At 37.1% G+C, this 26,447-nt stretch overlaps 3 protein-coding genes across 4 annotated transcripts; 2 read left to right on the top strand and 1 right to left on the bottom strand.

Moving 5' to 3' along the window:
* The first annotated feature begins 577 nt into the window (after positions 1 to 577).
* On the top strand, positions 578 to 11,024 carry pcf11 (PCF11 cleavage and polyadenylation factor subunit). Its single transcript, XM_053478066.1, has 16 exons — positions 578 to 964; positions 3,413 to 3,538; positions 3,814 to 3,996; positions 4,087 to 4,239; positions 4,379 to 5,349; positions 5,474 to 5,657; positions 5,830 to 6,064; positions 6,478 to 7,928; positions 8,038 to 8,104; positions 8,202 to 8,315; positions 8,429 to 8,549; positions 8,632 to 8,815; positions 8,914 to 9,069; positions 9,587 to 9,679; positions 9,768 to 9,803; positions 10,155 to 11,024. Exons 1-16 carry the CDS (start codon positions 797 to 799, stop codon positions 10,368 to 10,370), a joined length of 4,458 nt encoding a protein of 1,485 aa, XP_053334041.1. The 5' UTR covers positions 578 to 796; the 3' UTR covers positions 10,371 to 11,024.
* Positions 11,025 to 12,252: 1,228 nt separating this feature from the next.
* On the bottom strand, positions 12,253 to 18,180 carry ccdc90b (coiled-coil domain containing 90B). The gene is made up of 9 exons (XM_053478067.1): positions 17,786 to 18,180; positions 17,585 to 17,704; positions 15,347 to 15,450; positions 15,164 to 15,265; positions 13,104 to 13,145; positions 12,934 to 13,005; positions 12,772 to 12,825; positions 12,571 to 12,685; positions 12,253 to 12,468 (listed from the first exon to the last, which is right to left on the bottom strand). The coding sequence occupies exons 1-9, from the start codon at positions 17,889 to 17,891 to the stop codon at positions 12,413 to 12,415; spliced, it is 771 nt and encodes a 256-aa protein (XP_053334042.1). The 5' UTR covers positions 17,892 to 18,180; the 3' UTR covers positions 12,253 to 12,412.
* Positions 18,181 to 18,584: 404 nt separating this feature from the next.
* Positions 18,585 to 25,545, top strand: alg8 (ALG8 alpha-1,3-glucosyltransferase). 2 transcript variants are annotated; one of them, XM_053478675.1, is made up of 13 exons: positions 18,585 to 18,726; positions 19,729 to 19,807; positions 20,257 to 20,450; positions 20,555 to 20,661; positions 20,767 to 20,834; positions 20,946 to 21,072; positions 22,113 to 22,216; positions 22,342 to 22,462; positions 22,566 to 22,705; positions 23,173 to 23,312; positions 23,403 to 23,500; positions 23,584 to 23,656; positions 25,100 to 25,545. In XM_053478675.1, the coding sequence occupies exons 1-13, from the start codon at positions 18,632 to 18,634 to the stop codon at positions 25,329 to 25,331; spliced, it is 1,578 nt and encodes a 525-aa protein (XP_053334650.1). In that variant the 5' UTR covers positions 18,585 to 18,631; the 3' UTR covers positions 25,332 to 25,545. The 2 variants fall into 2 exon arrangements, with proteins under 2 accessions (XP_053334650.1, XP_053334651.1); XM_053478676.1 differs by having other exon boundaries at positions 25,103 to 25,537.
* Positions 25,546 to 26,447: the final 902 nt, after the last annotated feature.

Below are 26,447 nucleotides of genomic sequence, written 5' to 3'. Positions count from 1 at the left end.
GAGTAATATTTTTATAATATTATTATTAAAAATAAAACAAAATGGCTTGAAATACTTTTTATCTCTTTAAATCATGCTGCATAAAAAAACTAACATTTTCCATGATATTCTATTTTTGGGATTAATTGACTGTAGTAAATGTAATGTACATCTTTGACATATTTTAAATGCTTCGAGTTTTATGTACAAGTCACTATTGGACTAATAGTGGCCAATAATTTAGTTCACATGACACTCCATTAACAGACAATGACTACAAAATTTGGTTTCTTTATAAAAAAAAAAAAAACACTAGTAAACTAAAAAGGGGACAGCATTTAGTTGTTAAACAAAGAGAGTGTTTGTTTAAATCAGTCAATGCAGGAGGTGACAGCAGACACATTAGATTTTAAACGAGCGTAAACAGGGTGAAAAACAAAGGTCAGGTGAGATGATTCAGCGGCGTACCGTGTGCAGCTCTGTTTTGTACAGGGAGGTCATGGCGCTGAATGGTTGCTTTTTGCTGACGTAAACCGGAAGACCAGGGGAACTAGCCAATCAGAACACAGTGACGTACAGCTTGTTATATACAATTTCTTATGACGCAGACAACTGTTGAAGGAGGACGGACATGTTGTAGTGCCTGAAACCGAGCTGAAATCGACGAGGAAAACGTGAGGGGTATGAAGAACCGGCGTTTACAAAAGAACAAAAAAGAAAGATGAAGAATATATGAATGAACTTTGCCGAATTTTGTGGCTGTATACTGTCCTAAATTCGATCGAGCCCACTTTTGATTTAGAAACACCGCACGAAGATGTCGGCCGACGCCGCGAGGGAAGACGCCTGTCGAGAGTATCAGTCGTCGTTGGAAGACTTAACTTTCAACAGCAAACCGCACATCAACATGCTGACCATCCTCGCTGAAGAGAATCTGCAGTTCACCGAGGATATCGTCGCTATAATTGAAGCACAAATTGCCAAGGTTTTTATGAAAATAGATTTTTTTTTGTTTTGTTACGTAGCAGCCATATTGTCCTCGTTGAATACAAGAGCACGCGCATGTGCAGAGTCAGCTAAAGCGTGTTAAGGCCTTTAACCACACGGCGGCAAAAGACCAGCGCCTTTTTAACATGTATATATCACGATAAATTATAAAACGTATATAATTTCAATTTTATTTTGGCACTTAAAATTATACCACAGAACTTTATTTCTTTTTTGTTGGCCCGCGTTCGTTAGTTAGCGTCGTACTCGATAGCCAAGAAGCTAGCGTCCAACTGAGTGTTTAACTAAGGTGTAATTCTAGTTTTAACGACTTAAATTGTATAATATGTATAATAATTAGGGTCGTTCTACAGTATGAAGTCGTAAGGCCCAAATTTCGTTTTAGTTTGTTAAAACGCAGAATTAATGCTATGTATTTAAATAACGTAGACTAGCCAGATTAACAAAAACAAAAAAGTACGTATGTTCGGCTCAAATAAATATAATAGCTGCATTTATTTTAAACATGTTTACTTGTATAAAATGTAAAATAGCAACCTTATCCTTTAACAAACAAGGAGTTCAGTGCAGATATTCCTGACTCATAGTCAAAATCTTCAAGATATCGAACTCTCACCATTACATAAAATATAAAGTCACTTCTACATTTTGCTTTTACAAAAGTTCACCATATGGTTGAGATACTAAAGGGTGTCTGTTGATATCTTGGTCTGTTTGACTGGTCAGTTAAATTATCTTGATTTAGGTCAAACCTCCATAGCTGGAAAAAAATAGGCAGGTTATAAATAGTGTCAGGTTTGGTTAAGTGTATAGAGATTATTTAAGAATTAAACAGTTGTTTGAAACAAAACAGAACCCTGATAAAATATAAATTTTGAAGCAGGTTACTTTGTATTAAGAGGGGAAAAAACCCACTGAAAACCTTAAAGGAAAAAAAATGACGAAATTAACTAAAAAATTAACTACTCACAATCTTATGCCATCCAATTGATTTTACCATTTAAATTATTAGTTAATTAAATTTGCTGGCTTTATGTTTCTGTTGTATGTGAGAAACGTGACTAACCAGTGTTAATGCATGTCTATGACAGACAGTAGCTTGCTAGACCAACACAGAAAGCCTGCAGTCAAGTCTAATTACAGTGGACATGTGTTGGATTGCATCATTTGTTTTAGCCAAGTAGTAATCTGGATTATGCTTTCTACTGTATTAAAACAATCTAGCAGTTATTTTAGTGATATTAGCCACTGCACTGGATAGAGATGAGTAGAGGTGTGAGTTGAATTTGTTTTAAAGCTGTGACCAGATCAATAAAAGTTGCACTGCCTGTACCGCTGTCAATGTAAGAGTGTCGGCATGATAGTCAACATGCTAATGATCGCTGTGATGCCATAGTCCTTTGGTTCGTAACTGGTAGTCCGTGAAGTCGAGATCCTTTCTATTTTTTGTATTTACTAACTAATAAAGGGTTCATGGCGTGTTTAGAGTGCTGAGTAAAAAAATTTCTCTATTGATTTTTTTCCATTGTTAATAAATGCTACACAAATGTGACAATAAACTTTATGAAATGTGCTTTTGTCTTTCTTTACCAGTGTAATTTTTTTGTGGAAACATCTGCCTGTTCTTGAGTTTGTTTGAGAGAAATGGTCTTTCAATCAGACATTGCTTCAGATGTGTTTAACGTCTTTATAAGTTGACCAAATGTTATTCTTAAAACACAGTTGTCGGTCATGTATCCCTGGGAACAGGGTTGACCTATTCCAAGACAAATCTTACACTTTAAACAAGTAGCTCTTAACAAACTTTGGTTAAAAGTACAATGGACTTTCCCCCTCCCCTCAACCTTTATTTTTGCATTTTATTTCTCAAAAGGTGACTATGGTATATTAGCCAACATCAGTTGCAAAAATATAAAAATAAAATAAGACCATGTACCACTTCTAAAAAAATTTTTTTCATAAGACATTAAAAAAAAAACATTTTCCAAAAAGTTTCTCAAATAGTGACAAATAATAAAAGTATGGATATCCTGCAATTTTTTTCCTTCTGGAATACCTACACTGAAGATTCATCGTTGGTGCTTTTTTCTTTTGACATGGAGCTTTTACCCTTCCTGTTTTTGGAGGAAATACATGGTGGTTTGTTACCACATTCATCCAAGCCTCCAACGCAAGACTTTCTTCAAGTTTTCTTATTTTTAACCTTCATGCCATGAGCTGGAAGAAATTTGAGAAGTGTCATTTTTTTCGTTTTTTTTTCCCCTCCGGTGGAGGGAGAAGATTTTTCCTCCCCTCATGCTCCTCGTCCACCTTTTTTTTTTTTTTTTTTTTTTTTTTAAACAACAGAGGACACAAGCTAATATCAGAGTGTAACTGCACATTTGTCATGTTGTGTACTAAACTTGTGAGTTTTCTATCGCTGTAGGCGCCTCCTGCTGAGAAGCTTCCTGTTTTGTACTTAGTGGATTCCATAGTGAAGAATGTTGGAGGACAGTACCTTGAAGTGTTTACTAAAAACCTAATCACTTCCTTTATATGTGTGTTTGAGAAGGTACTTAATTTTCCACTTATTTCTTCTTAAGATGTTGCTGAACATTACAAGTCTAATGCTTCCATGCGTTCATGTTGTTCATGTGTAGATATTTGTAAGCATTGCTGTTATTTTCTGATCCTGATGTTAAATAATAGTCATCATAGGTTTGTAAATTTCATTCTGCAGTCATGGATGTTTAGTAATAAGTAATAGTTTTAAAAAGGTAACCTAGGTTTTCTGTAACTATTGAAGAAATGGATGTCAGAATATTCGTTTGTTCTACCCTTCTTTAGGTGGATGAAAACACTAGAAAATGTCTCTTCAAATTGCGTTCCACATGGGATGAAATTTTCCCCTTGAAAAAGCTGTATGCGTTGGATGTTCGTGTAAACTCAGTAGATCCTGCTTGGCCCATTAAGCCTTTACCACCAAATGTAAATGCCAGCATTCATGTCAACCCCAAATTTTTAAAGCCGGTAAGCATGTGAAATAAGTAAACGGTAACATAGTGCTTAGGTTTTCGTCATAGTAAAGAAGTTCATTATAATTTTTCTCTTTTTGTGTAGACCGAAGAAATAGCTCCTCATCCCCCAGTCAGTGAGAAGAACTTGGCAGAGGAACAAATAATAAGGCAACAGTTGCTTGCTAAGCAAAAACAGTTGTTAGAGCTTCAGCAAAAGAAGATAGAGCTTGAACTTGAACAAACAAAAGCTCAACTGGTAAGCTTTGAGTAAAATCATGGAATTTTCAGTACTTTTGAAAACATGCTAGTTGGTAAATTGTTGCATTTTATATGGGGGAACTAAAGTGCAAACGGTTTAAAGTCTTTACATTAAAGTACTTTTCTTTTTTCTCAAGGCGGCCAGTACACCCGTTTCAGCCCAGTTTGATCCACCAGCTGCAAGTAAGTCTGCTCCTACGCAACACAAGTCATGGCCTGCACCACCACAGGTAGACAAGCCGTCAAACAGAGATCCTAGATTGAACAGAGCTTCCATACCATCCGTAAATAATGCAAAGGAGCAAGCAACATTCAGAAAGGAGAGCCAAGTCACACCACCCATTAACATACCTGAAAAGAGAGTAATGGTTCCCCCAGAACGGCCAAGTAAACTAATGAGAATACCAAAAAAAGATACCTCTACAACTGACGAAAAGGCTAAGTCCAAGTCGGTATCACCGTTAAGCAAGGGAGTTCTTAATAAAGGCAAAGACGCTGAGCCTGAGCATCCAAAGACATTCGATGTTAGCAAAAAGGACCCACGGTTGCGAAAACAAATGCATGAGAAGACTGATTTAAAAGAGGAAGAAGTCAAAGAAAAGAAAAGGGGCACAGAGAGGAAAGAACGGGAAGACATTGGGAAAGGCCCAGAGCCACAGAGATCCAGCAACTCCAGAGGCAAGCTTGTGAATGGGTCTCTGAATAAACATGACCGATTTGACACTTTCCAAAAGCAAGATATTAAAGTAAGTAAAACAAACATCAGAAAAAGGTCTCGCTCTAGATCACGTTCTCCACCTCAGCACTCTCCTAAACGAAAAGACAGGCGTTCTCCAAAGAGAAGAACAAGAAGCATCACACCACCTCCGAAGTCTGGAAAGGCTAGGCAGTTAAGTAAACATAACGAAGTTGATAACCAACAAGCGAACGCCAGGGAGGATCGGAGCATACCAAAGAAGAACATCTCTGAGGCAAGGCGGGTAAAGAGACCGCTGGAGGATAGAACTCCTGAGCATCGAGATGTCCAGACACAGAGGGTCTCGCCAGTAGAGCATAAAAGTGTAAAAGACATCAAGAGATGGAGGAGTGGATGGGAAGAAAATAAACCGTAAGAAGCTTCTCACACTTTTTATTTTTTTTATTTTTTTTAAATGGGATAAGCTTGTATGGGATATGTACACAATTGTAACAGCAGAATTGTAGTGAGTTTTATTTGTACTTCCTATTTACAGACTTAAGCAACCTGATCAAGATCTCTTACACAGCAAACCTGGACAGCAAAGGCATAAAGTCTGGAACAGCTATCAAAGGCCTCCGACGCCACGAACACCGAAACAGCACCGTCTGAGTGTTGATGACAACCTACAGATTCCAGAAGTGCTTAATACTGCCAGCAAGAGGGAACTTCTACGAAAGGTAGGGAAAAAAAAAACTCAAAGATTTTTTGTCTAATTTTTTTATATAAGCAATTGATTCTTTGTCATCTAATTGTCGTTTTAATGTTCCTTTCTCTTGATGAATAAAAAGCACCTCATTCAATCATTGCAAATCTTGAAAGACAATTTATGTATGCCATAATGTCTTCTAGGCTAGCCAGCGATTGGCAGATGGAGAGCTATCACAGGAAGAATTTCTTAATGTGGCCCATCAAATCAGGCAAATATTTCAGTATCAAGAAGAAAGACAGCGCTCTGATTCTTGGGAGGGACCGAATGATGGTGGTCCGCCCACAAGAAAGAAACCCCATGGACATATGTCTGATGCCGAGCTCTCTTACTTTGAACATAAATCAAAGCTAAAAAGAACACAGCTGCAGCGCCCAGGTATTATACATAGTGTTGATGTAGCATGCTATTTGTTGTGGCTAGCGTTAATTAGTTTAATTATATGTAATCATATAAAAATACAGTGGTTATTATTTTTAAAAACATTCCCTAAAACTTCTTAAATTGATTAATCACAAAGCATTGCAGTGTACATTTGACTTGTAAGAAGCTGATATTCTGTCTGACATTCTAGCACTTTGATTAACAAATTCTGTTCTGACAGATAAAACTTCAGTTCAAACATTCGTTCTAGTCCTAAGCCCTTTGGATCTGATTTTGATAATCAGGATGTCTGGTTATTTAGAGCAGACATTATGTATTAGAGTTGGGAATGAGTGCTGTATGAAAAAGGCTAGTGTTCACTGTACTACTGTTGTTCATTAACTGTTAATCTTTTCAATCCCTTACAGTTCACCGGATCTCACCACTAAGAGAAAATGTGCAGCACCATAAGCTTGAACTAGAGCATGATGAGCCATTTATCTCAGATACACTCAAAAAAGGAAGCGAAGCCTTTAAACAATTCTCAGGAACAGATGACCCTAGACGAAATGACAGACCGCCATCTCGAACAGGAGCCCCTTTTAGAAATTCCCCAAGTCCAGGTGGTTGTGATGGAAACTCTGGGAAAGCAGGTGTGACATTTGAAGGATCAGCACAATCCATGGACGTAGAGCAACTTGAAGATGGTGATATCAGTCCCAGGTTCGAAAGTCCTAACAGCGTCCATTCTGATCCAGGTCTGGACAATGATGCTCCACTAGGTTTAGATGCACCTTTAAAGCAGGAAAGGGTACCTGGACCTTTGAGAGGTGGTCGAAACCTTAATGAATCTCCTGGCCAAACACCACCTCATGCTACTGAGGGACCTAGCACACAGGTAAATGTGCCAAGAAATGAAGGTGCAAATGCCCCCCCACGATTTGATGGCCATTCGAATTCCCATCCTCAGTTTGAAGGACCACATGGTCTCGTGGGACAAACACGTTCAGATGGTCCATGCAGACCTCATCCTCCAGGGAGATATGAGGGAAATGCAGGTCCAGGAAGATACGAAGGTCCTGGTACTCATGGTCCACCTAGATTTGAGGGACATGGACGATATGATGGTCCTGGACCACACAGATTTGAAAGACCTCCACTACTAAAAGGGCCTGGAAGATATGATAATCAGTCAGTTCCACATGGACCAATGAGGTATACGGAGCCTCATGGACGATTTGAAGGGCCAGGATCAGGCCGTTTTGATGGTCCAGTGGGACATCAAGGTCCTGGAAGATTTGACGGCCCAGGACCCATGCGGTACAACAGTCCAATGCAGGCAAATAGATTTGATGGCCCCACAAGATTTGATAATCCCCATGTACCACAAGGCCCTCCTGGAGGATTTGAAGGCCCAATTAGGTATCCTTCTGGGATGGTAAATTACGAGGGACCAATGAGACTTGAAGGGCCAGGCAATCAGCCGGGAATGATGCGCTTCGAAAACCCAGCACAGCCAGTACCGATGAGATTCGAAGGACAACCGTCTGGCATGCCAAGATTTGACTCTGCACCGCAGGGTCTTCCACGATACCGTGGACCTCCAAACGTGCAAAATTCATTCAGACCACAAGGACAGATGATAATTGAGCAGCCCCAGAATCAGGGTCCAATGTTAAATCCTGGTGTCCCACCCCACAATTTTAACATGGCAGCACCCAGTACATTTGATGGCCAACCATTGCCATTTCACATGCAACAGAACATCTCACAAGGGTCAAACTTCACTGTGCCAGAACCAGCACCTTCAGGATTTCAGAATTCATACAGGCCTGTTGCTCCATTTCCTGGCACTGCTCCTGCTAACCATCCTCAGCCTGTGAGTACTAAAAATTATTGCTGCAGTCAATCAATATCAAGTTGAATGTGGCTGGATTTAAAGCCTAACAATGAAACCTGAATAATTTTATCATCTTTTTTTTTTTTAGATGCCTGTTATGCCTGCTTCAGTTTCGAACTTCGGCCCACCAAACCAAGCACCTTTCAACCCACCAGGTAAGCTTTTTTGAATTTTTGTTTTGACCTTCTAATCGAGTAAGTATTCAGAGAATAAACTTATGAGTTTTCTGGGGTTTTTTTTGTTTTGTTTTAGTGTCTCAGTTTTTACAGCCTGAGAGTCATTTGGGCCAAATGGATGTTAATGACTTAATGGCTAAATTGATGGACTTTGGAATAATCAAACCAACGCAAACAGACTCCAGCAGTGGTAAGCATTGTTTGTTTAAAGAGTTGTTAAGCCAATGTAATATCTGTTATGTTATTACTTTTTCTAAATGTGTTCTTTATATGTATTCTTTATACATCCTGTCTTCATTTCAGAGTCCACATCTGCAACTCAGTCTCAGAATATGCCAGAAGAAGAAGAACCAGAGGAGGAGGAACAGGATGACGATGATACTCTTCCCGATATGACTGGCTTCGTTGTAGATGACATGAAACAGTATGTATTCGCCAACTAGTCTTAAACTTTCTGTCCTAAAGTCCTACAGTTTTAAATTCTTTGGTTCTTTGTCTCTTAACAGGAGACATGAAAGTGTCATTACGAAACTGTACACTGGAATCCAATGCTACTCTTGCGGAATGCGCTTTACAGCATCTCAGACTGATATTTATGCCGATCACTTGGATTGGCACTACAGACAAAACCGCTCCGAGAAGGACATCAGCAGAAAAATAACACACAGACGGTGGTACTACAGTCTCACAGTAAGTCCAAAAACACTTAGGCAAGGGTCACTGAGATTACATTCACCATTGTGTTCTTTGACTTGGTTTTGTTCCTAACTTAATTACTATGTTTTTAGGACTGGATTGAATTCGAAGAAATTGCCGATCTCGAGGAGAGGGCAAAGAGCCAGTTCTTTGAAAAAGTCCATGAAGAGGTTGTACAGAAAAACCAGGAAGCAGCCAAAGAGAGAGAATTCCAGAGTGTAAAAGCTGCTGCAGATGTTGTTCATGAAGTAAGCATGCATATTAAAAGCTTTAAGCATTGGGTATTAAACACATTTTCAAGTTTAATCACATCATGCTTCATATAATTAGAAAACTCGGTAAAGGGAGTTTGAAAGTACAGCATTTCTAATTAAATCCTGTTTATGGAGTCAGTTGGTCTGTAATACCTATGCTCAGTATTGGTTTTGGTCAATCCTTAGCTTAAACAATGAGGTTGATTACCCATGTGTGGCCCATATGACTTTAAGTATTGTGATAAAATACCTTAGACATTTTTGTAATCCAGGATATGCATCAAAACTCCAGTAATGGTTAAAGAAAATATGGCTATTTATGATTTTATTGAATGTGTACAGGATTTATTTACTGATACAAAAAGAAGTGTACATAATAAATAAATAGTTTTACAATTGTATGTGTGCAACTGCTTCTAGAGTATAATCATATCGCCCATTTTTATTAGCAGCTGGATAATTCTTTAAATACATGAAGTAACAATGTGTGTTGTGTTTGTGTCTTCTACAGTCTTGTGAAATTTGTCAAGAGCAGTTTGAGATGTACTGGGAAGAAGACGAGGAGGAATGGCACCTAAAGAACGCCATTAGAGTTGATGAAAAGGTAAGAAATATGAAGCACATGTTTATTATCCAGTTCTGTAATGTGTCAAATGCTGGCAGCCGACTTATGATTCACTCTCTTATTTCAGACATACCATCCCTTGTGTTATGAAGACTACACTAATGTAAGTGGTGGAGCTCTTAAAAGTTTTGTAATAAAGTAAAAAAAATGTTCTTCATCCCACTGTAGTCATTGACTAAATGCATGTATGGTCTGGTTTTGGACATGGATAGGGGTCCACAATAACCTGCTCTCTTGCAAAGTGCAGAAAACGAAAGTGCAGCCATGTCATGGCTGATTTGGGCTAATTGAAAAATTTTAAATTGTGTGGAAATAAGATTTTTGCTAAACCACTTTTTTTTTCTTTAATTGCAGTGATGTGTTATAAATAAAGAAAAGCTTTCTCATGTTGTGTCCATATTCAAGCCAGTTTATAAACACTACTTTCTTCTTTTCTCTTACATAAACACTGTAGACATCTTCCTTTGTGGATTCCACCCCATCCCCCAATAAGATGCTCACCGAAAACCCTTTAAATGCTTTCATAAAACAAGAGAGAGAAGGTGAGGGGTCATGCTCCAGTATTAAAGAAGAGCCAGCTGAAGGAGACACAGAGGCTGTAACGGTAAAACAGGAGGTTCAGGATGAGTCTGAAGAAGGGTCACAAACAATTAGTGCAATTCCGTTTTAAACCATCTTGCTGCTTTAAGACCTCCCTTCTCTCATGGTTACTTGAGTTTCTGTTAGAACTATTTTTATACAGAACGGCTCTGAGGCAGGGTCCTCAGCTATGCATACAATTAAATACATTTTTGTATTTGTATCTGCCTGCAGTTTCAGGTGTTTTTTTTGCTGTGTGAATGCCAAGTGAAATGTTCTTTAAAAAAGATGTATGTTGGGGTAAATGTGTGTATAATTAATTTATAAATAAAGAAATATTTTTGGTATTCTTTGTGTAATATTAAGATTGTAAAATGTTGGGTTGAAATTCTTTAAGAACTTTTGATTTATTTCCCCCGTCAGGCATTTGTACAGATTTTGAGAAGTGAACAGCAATGAACTGAGCAGGTTTACAGATGACACACGATATAATGCCCTATTGCAGTCTTTCAGTTAGTAAGGATTAAAAAAATAATAAATTTAAAAAATCACGTTTTCACCCTTCCTCAACTTAAATGTGTAAATAATTACATGTCAAGCCTATTAAGTTTATTAATGTTTTTGGTTCTGATTATTAAAATGTATTTAGTTTAAAGAGGAAAATAAAAAAAAAAGAAATAATTTCTGCAGAGATTTAAATAGGCTTGCTTGACTTACTGAATATTCAATAAAGTGAATCATCAAAAAAAAGTAGTGTGCGTGTGCAAATGTTTACTTTTGTGTTTTTTGAAGTGTTTATCCTAAATAAAATTTTAGTGTTTAATGATTTATGCCTCCTGGTCTTTTTTCCATTTACAGCTGTCTTCTACTATAAGATATGCCCAAAAAGGGTACATCGGTTTGTTCAATCTAACATTAACACACTTTAAACATTTCAACTTTAATCTTAGATTTTTTATGTCCACAGTGAGGTAGTTTATTTAAAAGTCATAAATGTTGAAAAACAAACCACATTGTCAATTCCATATCAAATACACTATTTAAAGTAGGGATGTATACTTAAGACTATAATCATGTAATTCAGTATTTAAAACCACTTAATATCTTCTTGTATGACTTAGTAGCCTCTGATCTATATGTAATGAACTTTGTTTAGAATCTGGGTTGGGTAATTAATCTACTGTATCTATAAATGATTACAGCTTGGGGAAGAATTATTTTAAGCATTAGAATTAAATGTAAAATCACCTTGCTAACGTTTCAGATTATTTGCACACGTTAAATAATATATACATTAGTTTTCTACAGCACTTGATTATACAAAAATTGTTGCCTGAAAGTGATTCTTGCACACATTTTAGCCATATGCTAATGTTTAGATCATACTGTTAAAACATTTTATACAGTACTGTGCAAAGGTCTTGAGCCACCCCTCATTATTTTACACTTCAAAAAAGACTTGACTCTTGTATATATTTTTTTTGTCTTGAATAGTTCTCCATGTTTCCTTTTTTTTTTTTTTGCCTTTCATTTTCAATCCAGAGGAATGTTTCCTGTTTGTTAAGACACATAGTGACCTAGAAATCATTTAAACGTTAAAAACACATCTAAATGAACCAGTAAGGAACAGATATAGATGCTCAGACTGGTGATTAGTATACTGGTGATGCTGAATGTTTGGAACAGACAAGAGGGGAAATGAGGTTGCTGCTGAGGTTGTTCCATGATGACCCATTTTTTTATTGTATCTTTGGGCACCTTGTAGCCTGTCACAGTGAAGCACTTTAAATTAAAAGAAAAATTAATGGGTGGCTCAAGATTTTTGCACAGGTTTGTATATACTGTATAGTATGATACTTTAGGAAAATGTAAGGAAGCAATTTAAATCCCGGGGCATAATCTGTAAAATTCTGAGTTGACTTAAATGGTTGCTTTACATAAAGAGTAAGTGAGAAGTAGAGACATTCTAGACATTTAGGTGGGGCAAAATATTTATGAACAAGCCGAATGTTTTATGGATCAAAAACACTGCTCAGATATTTTAGTGGTTATTGACACTGATGTTTCAACACAGATTTTGATTACAATGAGTGAAAATACAGTTACATTTTTTATTAATGCAAAGTCACTTGTTTACTTCCAAAACCGGTAGACACTGAGGGCAACCGCCAAACAGGAGAATATGCATGCTGTAGAAAAAGGAAAAAAAAGCAATATATATATAAGTATTCTGTAACCGATATATTCAATAATATGTCAAGGAAATGACTCGCAGTGTAATCTCAGCGTACCTGCGAGATAGCGGATCGTCTGAAGCTTTAGTGACTCCAGGAGTGTTTTCAGTGAAGCTACTTCGATGTCTATTTTCTTCGTAGTTTCAATTGCGCTAGTTTCAATTTCAGCATTCTAAACATTACAAAAAAATACTGATCATATAATATCCAATATTGGATTTTCTTGCCTTTTCACCATTTTTTTTTGTCAAAACCCACCTTTTTGTGAAATTCAGAGTTGACTTCCATCAGTTTTTTCTCTTGCTCTGTAAACTGACAGATGAGAAACTGATTCATATTTGGTCTACTAATGTGACACAAATTTCTAATTCTGCTCTTTACAAACTCTGAAACGAGGACACAAGCACATTAGTTACTTACCATGTCAGTAACACGACTTCGCTCAAGGTTAATATCCAGCTTTGTGTCTGCTCTGATTTTTTGACTTTCCTCCTTTTGATGTTAAGGATCAATGTAACATTAATAACCATGAGGGAAAACCTCAGAATGTAAACTCAATGATTCCTTCAGGCAGAAAAGCTTGTACTTACGAGCAGTCTGTTCTTGATGTGTTCAAGTTCAATCTGCATTTTCTAAATAGAAAAGTATTAGTATTAATATTACAACATAATATTTCATCTAGCGTAGCAATTGTGTTACCATCAAAGTAGAAAGTTTTCTCAGTACATTAACTCTTTAATGCTCTTTCTTCAATGTAAAAAAAAGCTTAGTTTGATCAGCAAATGTGTTCTGTTCATCATATGCTACCCAACATACCACTTGCACTTCCCCTGTTCAGTCCCAACCCCGGTGCAAGTCAGTTGCACATGGTTGGCCCATTAAAGGAGTTGGTGTGTGGCCATCGTTTTAGACATGAAGCAGGCAGTCTAATCATGGCTCTGGTGTTCTGGTAACATTTTGCCTTGAGGGTATCTAAGCACTACTAAAATGCTAGTTTTTACTTTTGTAACAGTTTTCTGTTAATGTACATTCGTGGCCAGAGTTGTTTTGAGAATTACATTAATATTGGAAATTGGAAAAGTTGCTGCTAAAGTTTTTATAATAGCAATTTGCATATACTCCAGAATGTTATGAAGAGTGATCAGATGAATTGCATAGTTCTTCTTTGCCATGAAAAATAACTTAATCCCAAAAAAACCTTTCCACTGCATTTCATTGCTGTCATTAAAGGACCTGCTGAGATCATTTCAGTAATCGTCTTGTTAACTCAGGTGAGAATGTTGACGAGCTTAAGGCTGGAGATCATTATGTCAGGCTGATTGGGTTAGAATGGTAAACTTGACATGTTACAAGGAGGGTGCTGCTTGAAATCATTGTTCTTCCATTGTTAACCATGGTGATCTGCAAAGAATCGTGTGCAGCCGTCATTGCGTTGCATAAAAATGGCTTAACAGGCAAGGATATTGTGGCTACTAAGATTGCACCTAAATCAACAATTTATAGGATCATCAAGAACTTCAAGGAAAGAGGTTCAATTCTTGTTAAGAAGGCTTCAGGGCGTTCAAGAAAGTCCAGCAAGCGCCAGGATCGTCTCCTAAAGAGGATGCAGCTGCGGGTTGGAGTGCCACCAATGCAGAGCTTGATCAGGAATGGCAGCAGGCAGGTGTGAGCGCATCTGCACGCACAGTGAGGCAAAGACTTTTGGAAGACGGCCTCGTGTCAAAAAGGGCAGCAAAGAATCCACTTCTTTCCAAAAAAAAAAAACATCTGGGACAGATTGATCTTCTGCAGAAAGTATGGTGAATGGACCGCTGAGGACTGGGGCAAAATCATATTCTCTGATGAAGCCTCTTTCCGATTGTTTGGGGCATCTGGAAAAAGGCTTGTCCGGAGAAGAAAAGGTGAGCGCTACCATCAGTCCTGTGTCATGCCAACAGTAAAGCATCTTAAAACCATTCATGTGTGGGGTTGCTTCTCATCCAAGGGAATGGGCTCACTTACAATTTTGCCCAAAAACACAGCCATGAATAGAAAGAATGGTACCAAAACACCCTCGAACAGCAACTTCTTCCAACAATCCAACAACAGTTTGGTGAAGAACAATGCATTTTCCAGCATGATGGAGCAGCGTACCATAAGACAAAAGTGATAACTAAGTGGCTCGGGACCAAAACGTTAAAATTTTAGGTCCATGGCCTGGAAACTCCCCAGATCTTAATCCCATTGAGAACTTGTGGTCAATCCTCAAGAGGCGGGTGGACAAACAAAAACCCACTAATTCTGACAAACCCCAAGAATTGATTATAAAAGAATATGTTGCTATCAGTCAGAAATTGGCCCAGAAGTTGATTGAGAGCATGCCCAGTCGAGTTGCAGAGGTCCTGAAAAATAAGGGCCAACACTGCAAATACTGACTCTTTGCATAAATGTCTTGTTATTGTCGATAAAAGCCTTTGAAACGTATGAAGTGCTTGTAATTATATTTCAGTACATCACAGAAACAACTGAAACAAAGATCTAAAAGCAGTTTAGCAGCAAACTTTGTGAAAACTAATATTTGTGTCATTCTCAAATCTTTTGGCCACGACTGTACACAAGCAAAAGTCTGACATGTTTACTATCATTATTTTATATTTACTAATATACATACTGCGTTTTCTGATCTCAGGTTGGCAAATTCACTTTTCTCCAGAATAACCATGTCCTTCCTAATGGAATCCAAATGAGCCATAATTTGCTGAAGAGCAATTTCCTGCAACAGGAAACACAACCAGTGAAGGAAAATTGCGCCGTCATTAGTGTCTGTGAACAGCATGTTCTTATTTGACTCTACCTGATGAGCTCCGGTTACCATGTCCCTGTACACAATGTCCATGTTTGCTGTTGTGAGAGTCACCAGAGCATTGACGATCAACTCTGCCTGCTTTTTTTCAAACCCTACAAAAAAATTAAAAAAAATTAAAAAAAGACAATCGCAATCATAAACATTTTTAAATGAACTCGTAAGGACTCTTTAGGTTTGTCCATTTGGGGGAAATCATTAATGGTTTAATTCAGAACCAAAACTCAATCTCTCACTCACTTATCTTTTATACCGCTTCATCCTGTTTTCAGGGTCGTAGGGGGTCCAGGAGCCTATGACAGGAGACTTGGGCCACGAGACGGCGTACATCCTAGATATGCTATAGGTTGTCAGGGTGCCAATCCATCGCAGGGCACACACACATACACACACTACGGGCAATTTGGGAACACCAATTAGCCTAACCTGCATATCTTTGGACTGTGTGAGGAAACCAGAGTACCCGGAGGAAACCCACCAAGCACAATGAGAACATGCAAACTCCATGTACATAGAGACGGAAATCGAGCCTGGCTGGGAATCGAACCAGAACCCTATAAGTGCAAGGCAACAGTGCTAACCACTGTTTAATTAAATTCAATAAAATGTATATTCGTATAGCGCTTTAAACAATTGTCATTGTCGCAAAGCAGCCTTACATAATCATAAAAATCCTGGAAGTTTGTATGAAATGTGAATGTGTATGAATCAAAATGATCAGTACACCACCGTGCCAACACAGAGTACAAATAACCCACTTTACATTGTCTACTGGTTATTTGACTGCCCAAAACCACACATACCTGTGGCTCAGGTTTCACATTATGTTGTTCCATACCCAAGTACACTCAAGTGATCTACATAACGCCACACTGACTTGAAAATCAGTTTAATATTTATTTTTTTTACATTTATAATAGGATGAACTGATTGATCGACTAATGACTAGAATTGGCTGATTTTCAGTTTGACTGGTCATAAGCGGTGATCGGCTAAGCAGCCTCAGATATAGACGAACGCATATTTATGGCATTACACACATATTAAAACTCATTCATCTGCCTTTTTCTCCAAGGTCTGTGAGTAAATTAGTCTCAAGCCCACTCATTACACACGGTTACACAAGGCTCAAAACACTGCGAGTCCAAATTAGTTAAAAATTGTGTGTTAAAAGCCCCAGGGAAGCTGTAGCCACCAAACTCGCGCGCTCACTGTCAAGTTGAGTTTTGAGACTTTGAAGGCATTTGACGAGGTAAAACGTCATTTCTTTATAAACCTACAGGTGCTACACTCTAAAATATCCACACGTTTTCATCCCATGTGGTAGGAGGAAATTATTCGCCAAGTTTGTTTAGAAATAATAATTATGTCGGATTACAGAGATACATGATGCCCAGGTAAATGTTAAACGTTTGTACTTGATGTCATTTTGTATTGTATAAAATAATGTTATAAGGAATGGGCTACATTTTATAAAATGTAAGAAAATAAAATAAAATAATCGGGTCAAAATTTAATATTGAATTGGAATATTTATAAAATCATGGTACTTTTAGAAACGCAGCTTTAATTAAATTGGTATCTTGGTATCAAGATAATATCGTATTGGGAGGTGACTACTGATTATTATTATTATTATTATTTGAGGGAATGCTGTCCTTCAGGTGCCGTTAGTTGTTATACTCTAAAACGCCCCCCTGCCACGGGTTGCCCCACTACATAATCTCTCTCAAATATTACATCAGGACATAATATTCATAGGTTTATTATTATCAAATATATTAATACTATTATAATTAACCCTAGGCACGTGACAGCCGTCGAGAACATTAATACAAATTCTTATATAATGTTTATTTTATGGCACATTTATTTTGCAGGGGTTTGTTATGTAATACAAAACTAACACTTTTATTTATCACAAATTACACTAAATAATTATTGTTTATGATGAAAAATTACACGAAACGATTTTTATTATAAATTAAGCAATATGAAAATATACATGTTGTACATGAAAAAATCTATAATTTATATTTTTCCCCCTATATAACGTTTTTTTTATATTACTTATTTTATAATCAAACTCGTTTTGTCTTATTTGTAAACCATAGACATATGAATTTATGTTCTAATATAATATTTGAAAGAGATTATGTAAGGGGGGGGGGGGGGGGCAAACCGTGGCAGGGGGGCATTTTAGAGCGTAACACCCCGTTGCTGTCTCACCGTTAGACTCCAGCTCTTTGACTAGAGCATGACTGTCGAAGGTCAGTTTTCTCTGCTCTAGAGGCGTCAGCTCCACTTTCCGAACATCATACGAGCTCCTGCTCCCAGCTGCGTGGATCCCTGAATAAAAACACAACACGACGGTGACTTTTTCTCCCCTCCAGTTCACACAAACCGTGTTTTTAACATCATGCACTTTACCTCTAGCGGAAAGACAGGAAGATGTCTGCATGAGCCAGGGAAGAGATCCGACATGCTGTCTGATCTGAACAGCACGGTGTCTGAGTAACACAGATCCCAAGAACATGATCCAAAACCAATAACAGATTATTTATGGCTCAAAACTGCAAATATTAGACCACTAATACATCACGTGCTGTCGTTATAAAAGTCCAGCCATCATCTGCGGAAGTGATAAATGACCTGAACTTTGTGAATGAACACGCGAACACACAAATTATATATAAATAAAATAGTAATAATATATATATATATATATATATATATATATATATATGAGTCAACCTTTCTAACGAAACTACTAGCAGCTAGTTTTAAAACATCAGCTCAACCTCACAAAGTTATGACTCTTTATTTCGGTTTCATCCTAAATTACACCGTGCTTCCTACACAGTCAAAGATTCAGATCCAAGGGTCGATTCTAAAGAGTCGACTCTCTGATTAATTAGGAAATTAAGCGTCGGTTCTGAAGCTTCCTGCAGCAACCTGTCACTGTATCAAACATGTGTATCTTTCCTGTTTTATGGTTTAATTTGTAAAAAAAAAAAATCATTTTTAAAAGGCTTTTTTTTTTTTTTTTACAAATAACGACTACTAAGATTATGAGTCGACTCCCACATTTTTGTCTACAATAAGAATGGGAGTCGAATTTCTCGACTCATCCCTGAAGTCAGTGCACTTTCTACCTACCTAGTGTCAAATAATTCGGGATTGAACCGTCATTGCAGCGCAATACTTCCGGCAATAAGCGCGTTGGATTGAGGTGTATTTTAAATAAAGTTAACTTTATTGTTTCAGGGAGCTGTCATGGCGGCGTCCACAAGCCAGAGCCAGAGCTGGAGCTGGTTTCTCGCTTTGGCTCTCGGAGTTTCTTTCCTGAAATGTCTACTAATAAATGCATAGTGAGTGAAGAGTTTAACCTGTTAATTAAGTGTTACGTCTCTCGGTCCGATCGGTGATCAGATACTCTTTGATTTGTTTTCTAATTGTCGTTGTAAGTGTGTAAGAGTTATGAGAAAGACATAATCTTGTTCTAGTGACCAGTCATTTCACCTAGCCTTAGTCGCTCAATAGGAGTAAGCTAATGCAATATGACGTCATTACATTAGTCCTTTGATACAGTTGTGGAAATATTGTCAGGTGCATTGTAACTCCACTGATGCACACTGTAAAGAACAATTAGTTAAATGTTTAACAATTATTTCAGTAAAAAATGTTTCCTTTGCTCAAAATTCCAGCTTTATCGGAATCTTTTCAGTTTCCAAAACTGGCTTAACTTGCTCAGTCAGTGGTGTGGCAGCTTCTTACTGCTCAGACAAGCCGTGTTTTATAACAGGATTTTCCACCATATTTGTTTTACAGTAGATAGTTTGGGTGGTATGGTGGCTTTGTGGTTAGTGCTGTCGCCCCGCCCCTTCAGGGTCCGGGTGTGATTCCCGCTTCGGATCTGTGTACATGGAGTTTGCATGTGCTTTGTGGGTTTCCACAGTTCAAAAACATACAGATTAGGCTAATTGGAGTCCTCAAATTGCCCGTAGTGTGTGAGTGATTGTGTGTGTGTGTGTGTGTGTGTGTGTGTGTGTGTGTGTGCGCGCGCGCCCTGCAGTGGATTGTCACCCAGTCCAGGGTGTATCCCGCCTTGTGCCCTGAAGTCTATAGATGATGAGTAAGAGTAAACGAGTAAATAATCTGATGTGGAATCCGTAATTTAAACCTTATATGGTCTATAGATGTCTTGTGATCACTACAACACAGCAGGGCTTTTGCATATTGGCCACAACTTACCAAATAAAAAGTGCCTTTATGTTTAACCATAGATTTATATCACTTTCTTGAAACATTTTAGGATTTCATCACTTAATACTGCTGTTTCTGATAATTTGCATAAACTATTATTTTTTCAGTCACTCTACAGATTTTGAAGTCCACAGGAACTGGCTCGCTATCACATACTCTCTGCCTGTGTCAGAGTGGTATCATGAGGTATTTACTTACAATGGTTAATTATGCTGTACACACACTGGTGATACCATTGATCTGTAGTTACCATAAGGTAATTGGGTCACTTAATGTTTCATGCAATACGTTATCATAAAAACTAAAATAACTGATTTGATCTTAGCTCAGGCGGTACGAAGGTGTAGTGGTCAGCAAGCCTTTCTATACACATTATTCTCTAAGGTTTTTGATAGCGTTGTAAAACCCACCAATGTAATAACAGTAATTAACAGTGGGAATCTAATTAATTTATTTATTACATTTAATTTAAATATATTAGGATTTTTACCTTCCTACACACCTAACAACTGCTATAACGTCTGTAGGAAATGTATTGTTTATGGGATCATTACATTAAAAGCTGCAGATTTGTATTACATTTGTTGTTTTTACTTTTGTGGGCTATTATTACATTGATGCTTTAATGTTTTTAGGCCACATCTGAGTGGACACTGGACTATCCTCCCCTGTTTGCATGGTTTGAGTTTGGATTGTCACACATCGCCAAATACTTCGATACGAAGATGCTGGTTGTTGCCAACCTTAATTACGCCAGTCCTGCTACAGTGTTGTTCCAGAGACTTTCTGTCATCATCACTGATGTGATCTTCATTTATGCAGTTAAAGAGTATGAATGTGTTAAACATACTTCTTATCCCTGACTCCAAATAACCTAAAAATTCATTTGGCATCATTCTGAACTTGTGCATAACAGATTTGCATTATTTTTAGATGTTGCAAATGTTTACGGGAAGACAAAGGAAAGGAACTGCTGGCGAAGCCGTCTTTCGTCCTCGCCACACTGCTGCTGTGGAATTGTGGTCTTCTTATTGTTGATCGTATCCTTATTGAACTGACGTCACACACATCAATATGAAATAACTTCATAATGTATTTCAACTCACTTCAAGTCATGTGTTTAATCCTTAAATAACATAAATTAGATATTCATTTCCAGTACAACGGCTTCCTTTTTGGAATTTTTCTCCTGTCAGTCGCACGACATCTTCAGGTTTGGATGAGGTTTTTTTTATTCATTGTTTTGTCATTTAAAAAATCTTTTCTTCTATTTTTCATCCATTATATACAAACATTCTCTTCACCTCTGCTTGTGTTTGTACAGAACAGATATTTCGAGGGTGCCCTGCTGTTTTCCATCCTCTTAAACCTAAAGCACATATACCTGTACATTGCACCTGCATATGTAATCTTCCTGCTGAGGTGTTTCTGCTTCACACAGAATAACACAGGTGTGGCTTCAAAAAAAAAAAAAACCCTGACTGCCACGTTATTTTTTCTAAGTTCTAAGTTTTCAGCAATGAGAATTTGTATGCTGTTTTGATTTTTCTGACATTTACACTGCATGTGGAAATTCATACTGGAACATTTAAAAAATCATGCTTAAATATAATTTGACATAAAAAAAAACATTTTTCAGAAATCACTTAAGTGACATTTTCAGAACTTAAAATAAATTCTGGAAAGAGATTCAGAGTCATAAAGTGAAATTCCAATCCGAATATTGTTTTTAATTAATTTATTTCACTTATCTGCACATCTTTAATAGGTTAACATTTCATTTATATACATTCCCATAACAACACACCCCATTGTGTTTTTTCTTATACCACAGCACTTACATATACATTATTTTTATTAAATAATAAAAAGTAATACATTTATATTTTTCTTTTATTTACTTTTACATTATATTGCATGAATCACTTCTCTTTAATATTGTGTAACATTCATTACATATGTTCCAAAACTCCTTATAATCATTTCTAATGAACATTATTTAATTTCCTGTGCAAGTAGTTACAAATTGATGTCATATTCATAATATATGAATATAATAATATAGTAAAAATATCAGCTTATGACCAGTTAGACCAGGAAAACTGAATACACACAAATAATAACAATAAATTATGGTAAAAAAAAATTGTATATATATATAATCAGATATTAGCATGAATTCTGTATTATCATTAAACATACAGTACTGTGCAAAAGTCTTGAGCAAGCTATTTCTTCATATTGAATAAAGATTTGTAGATTTTTTTATTGTGTCGATAAAATTAAATAAATTGAAACAAATGTTTTACTGTGACAGGCTTTAAAATGCCTAACGATACAATTGAAAAATTGGATCGATACAATGATACAATTTAAACATAATGGTACAATGTCAGCAGCAACCTCATTTCCCCTCTCGTCTGTTCCAACCACTCAGCATTCAGCATCACCAGATTAAATCCTCCTAACATGACTGTCGTCTTCTCTTTAGACGGTTCAGTGAGGTGGAAGAGTTTCAGCCTTTTCCGTTTAGTGGCTCTCGGATTAATTGTTCTGTCCACCTTTGCTGTGTCATTTGGACCCTATGTTATGCTGGTACGATTCTCTTTAAGTTCTTTCTGTAATAAATTCAACCAGCTCTCTAGCTGACTTAATCTTTCTTTGATATAAAACCGCAATGTTACTAAATGTATCCTTTGTTTTTTTCTGATCTATTAAAGGGTCAAATTCCACAAGTCCTTTCCAGACTCTTCCCTTTCAAGCGTGGGTTATGTCACGCCTACTGGGCTCCTAATATCTGGGCGCTGTACAACATCGCAGACAAAGCTCTGTCTGTCCTGGGTATGGAGAAGAAAAAAAAATTATATTCCTTGTAACATTACATGCTGTATTATAAGCCGTCATGATGATTAAAACTCATCCTAACAGTTCTTGCCTATTTTAGGTGTAAAGTTCAAACTGCTTGACCAGAACAAACTTCCCAAAGCCTCTATGACTGGAGGTTTGGTTCAGGAATTTCAACACTCAGTTCTTCCACCTGTGTCTCCTCTAGTGACACTTGTCTGTACATTACTGTCGATCCTGGTGAGTATATATATATATATATATGCTTGTGCACTTCAATGAAGTAGGACTACTTTGGCTTAGTTCTGCTGAAATAAATCTGAAATCTTCATCATGTCCCAGCAAATTTACTTAAAAACATCAGCAAATTCTGAGCGCAAGATCAGAATTACATCAACAAATAAAAATTTTATCAGAAACAAAAATAGTTTTTTGTGTCTTAAAAAAAAAGTAAGAATTTTAAAACTATCATTATTTCATCTTTGGATATTCCTCCTATATTTCACTAGATTACTTTACATGTGTTGCTGTATAGTCCAAAATACTTTTCATGATAATTATTAGTAATTTACTTGTTAAGAAATAGTTTTACTCATAATTCAAATTACATAATTATCTTAAATACTGTTGCATAATAGTGCACGTTGATGGACAATTTTCATTTTAAATACTTGGACATATTATTTTTCATTTCTCGTCCTCCGTAGCCTGTTCTGTTCAATACATGGCGGAGACCTAATGGAGCCCGTGGTTTCCTGCGCTGCATTATTATTTGTGCTCTCGGATCTTTCATGTTTGGGTGGCATGTCCATGAGAAGGCCATTTTAATGGCAATACTTCCTCTAAGGTAATAGAGTATTTTTCTATACACATCAAAAAAGCTAAACTTTTTTTTCTTTTTTTGTTGATTATACGTTTTCCGTTTGTTTCTTTCCAGCTTGCTAGCAGTGGAAAGTAAGGAAGATGCTCGAATCTTTCTGATCCTCAGCACAACAGGCCATTTTTCCCTCTTCCCACTCATCTTTACAGCTCCAGGTATAGACGCCTGCCTAGCTTACCTCAGCATTTCAGAACGTTGGTTATGTTTGTAATCATCTTTTGCTTTCTTTTCCATGCAGAGCTGCCCATCAAAATTCTATTTATGCTGATGTTTACAATCTTCAGTTTTACCTCACTCAAGAAGCTTTACAGGTCAGTTCATGATCATTTTTTTTTTCGAGACAATAACGTTTCACTCCTTAATTCTAAACATTAACTGTTAGAGTAGAACGTCTACTACAACATTCACTAACAGTAAGAATATATTGCAATTAGACTAACATACAAATATGTAAACATACATATATGGCACATGTGGCTAAGGCGCTAGGTTGTTGACTGAGGACTCGGGTTTAAGCCTCGCTGTTGGTGGGTTGCCACACGCCATACTACCCACCCACTGCATGCAGTGCCAGTCTCAAACCCGGATAAGGTTGTGTCAGGAAGGGCATCTGGTGTAAAACCTGTGCCAAGTTGTGTGCGGATTAGATGATCTACTTTGTCGTCTCTTGACAAGCTCTTGTTTTTTGTCAGTAATCAAAATTTCCACAACTTGCAATAATTTTGTGTTTTATTGTTTAAATAACTATAGTTGTACATGTGCATTTATACACTCTCCTCTGAAAGTATCAGAACTCAAGGGCAGTCTTTTTGTTTTGACTATAAACTGAGAGTATTTCAGTTTGAGATTATAACATGAATATGACAACAGACAAGAGACCCAGCTTTCATTTCCTTATATTTATATCTACATGAGTTACCCAACTTAACACTTGCCACATTTTATTTCAACCAAGCCATTCCAAAAAAATAAATAAACAACCAAAAATATTGGAACATGTGACTGACAGGAGTTTCTTTTTGCCCAGATATGCCCTGTTACATTAATTCTTTTAACATTTGAATTTCTGCTCTTGGTTTGACCCCAGTGAAGGCTTCATTTGGTGAAGACCAAAGCACTGGTCTTCTATGGAAGAAACGCAAGCCAACGTGAAGCTTAGGGAAATCGAGAACTATCAGAACGATTGCACAAGAATTTGACATGTTGGCTAAGGAAAACATCAGCAGTCGAGTACACAAATGTTGTGAGGGATGTGAAGACGACGCCTAAATCAAGGCATTGATCTTCAGTTCGTAAAATCCCAGGTTCAAATCCCATGACTAACAAGTTGTTCCTGTTGGGCCCTTGAGCAAGGCCCTTAACCCTCAACTGCTCAGATGTATAATAAGAAAAAAAGTCGCTCTGGATACGGGCATCTGCCAAATGCCTAAATGTACACAGAAAAGCCTATCAGAATGCACAACTCATTGACCAGTTTTCTTTACGTCTACTGCTTATACTGTGTATATACACAAATCAGATGAGATATGAGTCTACAGTATAAGTCCTTTATTTACATGTTTGAAGATTTTATATCCTTCGAGTGTACCTTCCTTTAATGAATGACTCATTTAGACTATTATTGTAATCTAAATCCAAGATAATTATATATACAGTATATATATTTTTTGCAAGATAGTTTTTCTGGGTGTTTTGCTTTGTGCTGATCAAGATGTAGAGACTAATTCTTTATCCCTGTTTTTTTGTTTTTCTTGCAGTAAATCTGGCTGGTTGGTGAACTCGGTGGAAGCTGTGTATCTCCTAGGCCTGGTTCCTCTGGAGCTCGTCTGTGAAATTGTTTACCCACTGACACACTTGCAGCAGTCACTTCCGTTCATCCCACTGCTCCTCACCTCTGTCTACTGTGCGCTAGGTGTGGTGTACTGCTTTATCAGACTCTACCTGTCAGTCTTCACTGCTCCCAGCAGCAAAGTGAAAACTCAGTAACGTGTGGAGGCTGTAAAGACACTGGGATGTTTTATAATTCTGAGGTGGACTTACATTTTGTTTACAATTTTTTTGATCAAATTTTACTTTGGACCAATAAAAAAGATTTTGAGGAGTGTAATTGTATATACATAATCATTTTCTACTGAATGCATTATTTTAATTAAAGAATTATACTCTCATCTTTCTTTAATCTTTTTCTAGTTTTATTTTAATGCATGAAGTTGGATCTCAGAAGTACAAACAAAAGATTTATAATTATCATATTTTATGTTTTATTTTTAATAAGGAAAAAGCACATCTGTACACTTCTATTAAATTGGAAGGAGTAAACAAAAAATCTTTCTGACTAAAGAGTGGGCTTTACAGCTTGGAAATGAAATGTATGCCCTATTTTAAATGTGAACATAAAATATTATATTGGCAGAGATTGCCTCTCTCTCTCTCTTTCTCTCTCTCTCTATATATATATAATTAGAACTTTATTAATCCCAGAGGGACATTGTTTCTTCGCATATCCCAGCGTAACTGGGGTAAGACCGCAGGGTCAGCCATGATACGGCGCCCCTGGAGCAGTTAGGGTTAAGGGCCTTGCTCAAGGGCCCAACAGTGGCAACTTGGTGGAGCTGGGGATCAAACCGCCAATCTTCTGATCAGTGACTCAGTGCCTTAACATATATATATATATAAATAAAAAATCTCATTGGATGAAATATATATATATACACACACTATTAATAAAGAGATATATATGCATGCCTCTTATCCAATGAGATTGCAGTAAGTCTCCTACATATGAACAGGTTTCGTTCCTGGAGTTTGTTCATCCCAGGTTCAAATCCCATGACTAACAAGTTGTTCCTGTTGGGCCCTTGAGCAAGGCCCTTAACCCTCAACTGCTCAGATGTATAATAAGATAAAAAGTCGCTCTGGATACGGGCATCTGCCAAATGCCTAAATGTACACAGAAAAGCCTATCAGAATGCACAACTCATTGACCAGTTCTCTTTACGTCTACTGCTTATACTGTGTATATACACAAATCAGATGAGATATGAGTCTACAGTATAAGTCCTTTATTTACATGTTTGAAGATTTTATAAAAGATGGTTGCTG

Source organism: Clarias gariepinus, chromosome 19 (assembly GCF_024256425.1).
Source record: "Clarias gariepinus isolate MV-2021 ecotype Netherlands chromosome 19, CGAR_prim_01v2, whole genome shotgun sequence".
In the NCBI taxonomy this organism is placed as follows: domain Eukaryota; kingdom Metazoa; phylum Chordata; class Actinopteri; order Siluriformes; family Clariidae; genus Clarias; species Clarias gariepinus.
Note: the sequence above shows the minus strand (reverse complement) of the source record. Positions and strands in the feature narration are given on the sequence as shown.